At 40.6% G+C, this 8,272-nt stretch overlaps 1 protein-coding gene across 6 annotated transcripts; it reads left to right on the top strand.

The window, feature by feature from the left end:
• Positions 1 to 499: 499 nt before the first annotated feature.
• LOC106995690 (inactive ribonuclease-like protein 9) lies at positions 500 to 6,050 on the top strand. 6 transcript variants are annotated; one of them, XM_028842659.2, is made up of 5 exons: positions 615 to 669; positions 1,179 to 1,213; positions 1,902 to 1,953; positions 3,186 to 3,296; positions 5,063 to 6,050. In XM_028842659.2, coding segments are annotated over exons 4-5 (630 nt in total). In that variant the 5' UTR covers positions 615 to 669; positions 1,179 to 1,213; positions 1,902 to 1,953; positions 3,186 to 3,295; the 3' UTR covers positions 5,692 to 6,050. The 6 variants fall into 6 exon arrangements, with proteins under 6 accessions (XP_077796620.1, XP_077796621.1, XP_077796622.1 ...); XM_077940494.1 differs by lacking the exon at positions 3,186 to 3,296 and having other exon boundaries at positions 500 to 669; XM_028842660.2 differs by lacking the exon at positions 1,179 to 1,213.
• Positions 6,051 to 8,272: the final 2,222 nt, after the last annotated feature.

Below are 8,272 nucleotides of genomic sequence, written 5' to 3'. Positions count from 1 at the left end.
TTTTGAATTTGTAAAATTGTCTCTTTTAAAGATTAGAATAAAAAATTACCCAGAAATATATCATTCAGAAATAACAACTTATTTTCTATTTTTTTTTCTTTTCTTTCCCATGTAATCTATATTTCTGTTAATTGGGAACATGCTATAGATGGAGAGTTTTAATTTTCCCCCAGCTAAACAGCAAAGCACGTTTATTACTTTCAGATTCGGTCTCTATTCCTTTTTTGTGTAATAGGGAACAGCCCTTCTGTCGACAATTGGAATTCTGTTGGGTTTTAATTGTGTAGTTTTGCCTTTACTTCTGAAAGAGGACATGTGTTTCAGGTAGCCAATCAGAGTGCCCCACATCCCTGGATTTATTCATGTGGCAGAAGCACGGCCAATCAGAAAAGTTATTTTCCATGTTGGGTGAAGGTGGGAGAAAATGGCACTTCCTACTGTGACCCTAAATATAAGGCCACAAAGGGGCAGTGTCTCTCCATGTAATGACTGCGTAGGGTCTCTCATTACATGGAGAGACCCTACGCGAGAATAAAGTGAATGTACAAAGGAGAGTAGAGTGGGAGAGAGTAGGAACAAGAGTCTAGTCAAGAATTTGATTTCTGTCTCCTGTCCTACCTCTTGGACTTCCAAGTTCTGTGAGTCAATACAGTGCCCCTTGCATTTAAGGTAATTTGTTTGGAATTTTTCTCACTGTCAACCAGGGAGTCCTACTACTATAATATTATATCACAAAATATTTAATATCTCTAAATTTTTAATTTTTTTCTTTTTTCTATTCTCTTTGTTTCTCAGATGATCTAAAATTTTATTGATTAATAAATTTGTAAATTCTGGAAAATAGCCCATTCTAAGAATATACAATTCTATGCACATAAAATACTGAGTGCCTCAATAAATATTAGCTCTTATAATAATAATTATTGTTGCAATGTTTATTGTCATTTCTATAAATACATCAGACTCATTTTAACCTTTTCCTTTCCCACCTTTTTGGGTATTTGTATTTTAAAATTTCAGTTTTTTCCCCTTTTAAGTAAAATTTGCTGTTTGTCTTTCAATATAAATTATTGCAACTTAGAATTCTAGCTATTGAAATGCTAGCGGAAAGTATCAGCTATTCTTTTTATTGTATTTCTCAAATTTTCCAAAAAATTATAACAATTTCTTTTTGACAGAAACATCTCATCACACTTTCATCAGCACTGAGTTTGTAAGTTATTATATTTATTGTCAATTTAAAAGATTTAATTTAGTTTTTCCTTTTGTGATTAAGGCTATATAATTATTATATGATCATGATTTATTGATGCTTCATTATATAAAGTGTTCAAAAATTTTTTAAAAAATTAATTTAATTTAAATCAGTTTTAAATTTACATTTTAATTTTAAATTTAAAAATTTAAAATACCACTTAATAATCCTTCTGAAATACATTGGTCCACCTACAAGCCCATTACTTATTCCAGTCTTTTCTTTTTACTGTAAACTTCTTATGTGTGTGTTTAAATACAGAGTTCTGATCTGGGGCTCAGATTTTAGGAAGAGAAACTAGATAGACAACCTTTCCAAGGCCTTTCTCAGTCTGCAAATCTAAGTTGCAATAAACCTTCCAAGCAAGTGTAAAAACAGGGAGGAAAAGCAGGGACTTGAACAGGTATTTGTGTGCCCATGTTCATAGCAACATGATTCACAACAGCCCAAAGGAAGAAGCGACTCATCCCTTTCTTCTTCCAAGAACATTTGCTGAAAAGGCCAAACATTTTCCCTACTGTTTTCTGATGTTTTCTTTTTCACAAGTTCATTTTAATGCATATTAAGAAATTCCTCCTTCAACTTTAGTGAACTAAGAATCACCTTTAAATTTGTTTAAAATGCAAATTTCTGGATTCATCCACAGAAATTTCAATTAGTGAGAACCCAGGAAAAACCAAGACGCCTATATTCCCCAGGTAGGCCAGGAGTTTCTGCTGTGTGAGATTACCAGGCAAAAACTTCAGAAACACTGAGTGATCTCGTTTCAACACTGTTTATTCTGTGTTCTCCCTCCCTCCCTCGCTGCCACCCTGTCTATCTCTCTCTGTCTCTCTCCTCTGTCTCTCTTTCTCCCATTTACTGTTAATCCTCATTTCTACCACCTCCCAGGCACCCTATAATCTACTTTCTGTTTGTCTCCATAGTGAACATTTGAATAAGAAGAGGAATGAGTGTAGATTGCTTTATGAGATATCAAAATGTTTCACAAAATGATAATAAGTACAGGTACAGTGGAGTGCACCGGTAGTCCAAGCTACTTGGTAGGCTGTGGGAGGATTCCTTGAACCCAGGAGTTCTGAGTCAACCCAGGCAACATTGTGAGACTGTGACTCTTAAAAAAAAACCCAGTAAAATTATAATAAGTAAAACAGCATATTATGGCACATCAAAACAGAAAAAAGTGTTCAGAAACAGAATTACGAAATATAGAAAGTAGCTTTTAAAATTAGAGATGAGGCCGGGCGCAGTGGCTCAAGCCTGTAATCCCAGCACTTTGGGAGGCCGAGACGGGCAGATCACGAGGTCAGGAGATCGAGACCATCCTGGCTAACAAGGTGAAACCCCGTCTCTACAAAAAAAATACAAAAAAGTAGCCGGGCGAGGTGGCGGGTGCCTGTAGTCCCAGCTACTCGGGAGGCTGAGGCAGGAGAATGGCGTGAACCTGGGAGGCGGAGCTTGCAGCGAGCTGACATCCGGCCACTGCACTCCAGCCTGGGCGACAGAGCCAGAGTCCGTCTCAAATAAATAAATAAATAAATAAATAAATAAATAAAATTAGAGATGCGACAATAGCTTTTTTCCCAAATAATTGATGCTGAGATTATGTATGAATCATGTGAAAAAAGACCACACTAACTTCTTACTATGCATTAAAATAAATTCCAGGTGGTTGAAAGATTTCCAAGAATCTGTAAGAGTAACAGAATGGAGTACAAAAAAAAATACACATACTTTGAGATGAGAAAGGATTTTGAGAAGAACGAAACCACAATTGAATTCATAAATCAAGAGTGAAGAAGGTTGCAGATTTAAAGAACAAGACAGTATTCTGGACAGGCCCTATGCATGTTCTAGGGCAGTAGAAAGGGCAGGGCCACAGCTGCCTGAATTCTGCTTTTCACACGTGTACTGTCCATGTTCTCTCCAGATCAAGATGTTGCAGAGGCTCTACGTTCTCGTGAGAATATGTTCTGAGCTCTCTGGCCTGTCACCATGGGATCACTCTTCTGAAGAGACTTCCTGGAGGACCTTGATGAGAGTGTGAAAGCAGGGATGGGAGGAAAAGCAGGGAGGGGAGGGACAGTGTGGCACACGGCCACCCCAGAGTGCCCATTCTCACATCACTATTTTACGCAGCTTTTTCTTTTCTTTTCCTTTCTTTGCACTCCTATGCTCAACTTTCATATTGTCTCCACTTTCTGATGTGTCCCCCAACATCCACCTCTCTTTAATTCCATCATTCTCTAACCTTTCTACACACATATGAACAAACTCAGTATCCAGCCTAGAACAGGAGGTTGTCCATCTCCATCACTGATAGATCAAGGTCTCCAGGGAACGACTGTTAGAGAATCACTCAGGTTGCCACCAAGTAGGACTTCTTTTACAAAGAGCTTGGTAAGGTAAGAAAACTCAGGAGATTGCTTCTGCAATAAAACAGTTGGTTCTTCACGGAGTGTGGACCAATTTGTCAAAGCACTCCAGGGGCTCAAATTCAGTTTTAAGATTGGCCATTTCAGTAGTCACTGTGTTTGACAGCCTGGAGAAGGAGATACAGTCTAGCCTTAGGAAGGGAAACCAGACTGATAGAGGCCATAGAATACCAGCTAAGAACAGATGTGTGGAAATTAGACAAAAATAGGCTTGAACCAGGAGTCTGCCAGATCTAATGTAAGATTTTAAGCAACTTCCCTTCACAGAGAGATAGTAATAACTTTACCTTCTTTTTGCAACATTCATTGTTATAACAACAACAATACTAAAAATAATATATTTATTATAGGGTTGTTTGGATGATGGTGATAATATACTTAAAGTGCTTAGTCTAGTGCTTGGCACTTAACTCCTCATTATGCTAGCTATTACTGTGTATCATAGTTTTTAGTTTAGGGTGACTTCAAGAATGTATTTTTATCCCAGCTGCTCAAACTTGAACCTTCCTTGATCCCTTTCCCAAGGGCATCTATGGTCAGAAAAGAGCAAGAGGAGAAAGAAAGACACGGTTAAGGAGTTTTTTTCTTATCAAAGTGGAACGTTTGAAAGGGGAGGGTGGCTCTTTTCAGAGCAAGTTCTCAACTCCTAGAAAGGGAAAAGATGCATTTGTTTCAGACGGAAGAAGCATGTGAGCCTCCTCTCTGCCTCCCTCCCTTTCTCCTCACTGCTATCTTGATTTCCTTTCTCCTTCCTTCTCTCCTTAATCTCTCTTTTTTTTTTGAGGCGGAGTCTTGCTTTGTCGCCCAGGCTGGAGTGCAGTGGCATGATCTCCGCTCACTGCAAGCTCCGCCTCCCGGGTTCACACCATTCTCCTGCCTCAGCCTCCCTAGTAGCTGGAACGACAGGCGCCCGCCACCTCGCCCGGCTAATTTTTTGTATTTTTAGTAGAGGCGGGGTTTCATCATGTTAGCCAGGATGGTCTCAATCTACTAACCTCGTGATCCGCCCGTTTCGGCCTCCCAAAGTGCTGGGTTTACAGGCGTGAGCCACCGCGCCCGGCCTTTAATCTCTCTCTTGCTCCATTTCTTCCTTGTTTCCTTTTCATCCTCCTTACTTTTATTTCTCTCCCTTTCTCATTCTCCTTCCTTCACCTTTTCTTCTCTTACCACAGCTCTAGGCTGAACTGCAGGCCTAGTAAGGTCATTTCTGTGAACAATTTAGAAGTATTCAGATCGATTATGAATTGGCGATTTAAAAATGATCCAAAATCTTAGAGCCCAGAACAGCAATATGTGGCATAAATGTGCCCCTCACAGGAAATGTGAAGCAAGCACATTATCACAATAGAACATATCTCCTTATCTCTTTTAGTGTCTACAGGAAAAATGATGAGAACTCTGATCACCACACACCCACTGCTCCTGCTTCTATTGCTGCAGCAGCTGCTGCAGCCAGTGCAGTTTCAAGAGGTGGATACAGATTTCGATTCCCCAGAAGATAAAATGGAAGAATTTCGAGAGTATTTGGAAGAATTTCGTAGGACAGGGCCCACCAGACCACCTACCAAAGAAAAAGTCGAAAGACGTGTCATTATTGAACCTGGAATGCCATTATATCATAGGGACTACTGTAATGAAGAAATCATGAGAAAAAATGTTTACCACAAACAGCGTTGTGTGACAGAACATTACTTTCTCCTTATGCAATATGACGAGCTGGAAAAAATCTGTTACAACAGATTTGTGCCATGTAAGAATGGAGTTAGGAAATGCAACAGGAGCAAGGGTCTTGTAGAAGGAGTGTATTGTAATTTAACAGAAGCATTTAAAATACCGAGGTGTAAATATAAGTCATTTTATAGGAGGGGCTATGTCCTTATCACCTGTGCATGGCAAAATGAAATACACAAACTTATTCCTCATACTATAAATGATCTCGTGGAGCCACCTAAACACAGAAGTTTCCTCAATGAGGATGGTGTCTTTGTCATACCGCCCTAGCAGAGTGTTCTCTGAGAGCTTAGGGTGGGAGGAATAATCCTCTCCATACCGATCCTTATAGATCAAAGTTGAGAATGGTAATTTTGTTTCCATTCACTTTAATCACCCACTTTCCTTTCTTCCTTTCCCAACACCTCACAAAAGCACCATAGCCTCGGTTCACAGACAGTGCTCTGAGATGTGGTCTCATGCAGGTCCCATAAGTTAGCATGCCTTGAATGTGTTATGGATACAGATGCCTGCAGTGGAAGGATGACTGGCACCAAGAGGAAAAGGAAATGGTTGCCTGAAATGTGCTCCGAAGACACATCCATGTGATTCTCTAGTTCAGCAGAAAGAATAAAAAGTGCTTCAATCTAGTGCACTGGCTCTGGGGTGGTGATGTGGGGTTTCTCAGTTTGGAACTTTCTTCCTTGTGACACAATTTGGCACCAACAGAACTCAAATCCCTTTCAGCCATTTATGTAATACATCTTTCTAGGGCTGTGTGTGTGGCGCTTTCACTTGTCTTATTCTTTCTTATAGGGCAATACGTAGATTCCGATGTGGGCAGCTCAGGATAAAGCCTTTCTATATTTAGGAAGGCAAATTCCCCAAAGGACATTTCTGTCGTCCAGTGTTATTTGTGTGAATTCCCACATCTTTACTTTAATTTAGCTTAGATATTTGTGTTTACAAAATTACAAACAGTTTCTCACTTTTAGAAAGAGTCACAATTATCTACAATTATTTTCCTCACTTTCTAGTAGATGTGGCTGCCTCTGAGAATACATCACCTCAAGGGAGCCGCTGGAGGATCAGTCTGATGAAAGAAAAGGAGAAAATTATCTCCTTTTCTTCAACTTTCTTTCTTTCTTTTCTTTTTTTTTTTTTTGAGATGGAGTTTCGCTCTTGTTGCCCAGGCTAGAGTGCAATGGCGCTATCTTGGCTCACTGCAACCTCTGCCTCCCAGGTTCAAACGATTCTCCTGCCTCAGCCTCCCTAGTAGCTGGGATTATAGGCATGTGCCACCACGCCTGCTTAACTTTGTATTTTTAGTAGAAATGGGGTTTCTCCATGTTAGTCAGGCTGGTCTCGAACTCCCGACTTCAGGTGATACACCCACCTCGGCCTCCCAAAGTGCTGGGATTATAGGCATGAGCCACCGCGCCTGGCCTTCTTCAAACTTCTTAACATCATGTTACTATTATTGCTTAAAACTTTCTGAAACAGGGATAAATAGTAGTGATGGGGGATGGTAGGGAGGTGTCCATTGCTCTTTGCACGCTTTACCCAAGTCCAGTCTGTTAGTCTCCTCCCATTCCTTACCCCTGTCTTTACACTCAGAGCTGAGCTCCTAATTTATCAATAAGTTGATGTAAGTAAAGGCCTAGAACTAAGGACTGCTAGACCCCATTTTAGTGTCTAAGGGAGGAACACAGGAATTCAAGCTTCTAGGCACTTGTGATGGTTGATTTTATGTGTCAACTTGATTGGGTTAGGGGATGCTCACATAAACGTTTTTTTCTGAGTTTAAGTGTGAGAGTGTTTCTGGAAAAGGTTAGCATTTAATCCATAGACTGAATAAAGGTCTCTCTCACCCATGCAGGTGGGCATCGTCCTATCTGTTAAGGGCCTAAATGGAACAAAAAGTCAGAGCAAGGGCAAATGGACTCTCTCTGCTTGAACTGAGACATCCACTTTCTCCTGCTCTTGGACATCAGTGCTTCTGGTTTTTGGGCCTTTATATTCAGACTAGAACTTATGACATTGGTTCTCCAGATTCTCGAACCTTTGGGTTTGGACTGGAACTCCATCGCCAGCTTCCCAAGTTGCAGTTGGCAAATTGTGGGGTTTCTCAGCCTCAATAATTGTGTGGGCCAATTCCACATGATAAATCTCTTTCCGTGTATCGACATATGCTCTATTGGTTCTTTTTCTCTGGAGAACCATGACTGATACAGCACCAGTCTTCATTTGGAGGCACATGGCTTTTCACTGAAATGTCTGAGTGAATAAGGTACCATCCAACTTTTAGAAATCTCCATGACAGCTTCTAAAACTCAACCTTTTGTACATGAGCTGAAGAAATTCTACACATGGGCTAGCCTGGCTGTGTTCTACAGACCATCTCTCTGGGTCATGCTCATCTCATTGATCTTGGAGGTTATACAACATAAAATATATTTATAAGAATACAGCCAGGCACAGTGGCTCATGCCTGTAATTCCAGCACTTTGGGAGGCTGAGGCGGGCAGATCACCTGAGGTCAGGAGTTCAAGACCAGCCTGGCCAAAATGGCGAAACCCTGTCTCTACTAAAAATACAAAAGTAGCCAGGCGTGGTGGCCCATGCCTGTAATCCCAGCTACTCAGGAGGCTGAGACAGGAGAATCACTTGAACCCAGGAGGCAAAGGTTGCAGTAAGCCATGATTGTGCCACTGCACTCCAGTCTGGGTGACAGAGAGAGACTCTGTCCACCCCCCCCCAAAAAAAAGAAAGAAAGAAAGAAAGAATATGGTATAGTACAATAACTAAGACATGAAAACAATCAGGATGAACTTTTCTTTCTCCAGAATAGAAAATCTGATCCAAATGCATT

The sequence above is a fragment of the Macaca mulatta genome, chromosome 7 (genome assembly GCF_049350105.2).
Source record: "Macaca mulatta isolate MMU2019108-1 chromosome 7, T2T-MMU8v2.0, whole genome shotgun sequence".
NCBI classification, from domain to species: domain Eukaryota; kingdom Metazoa; phylum Chordata; class Mammalia; order Primates; family Cercopithecidae; genus Macaca; species Macaca mulatta.
Note: the sequence above shows the minus strand (reverse complement) of the source record. Positions and strands in the feature narration are given on the sequence as shown.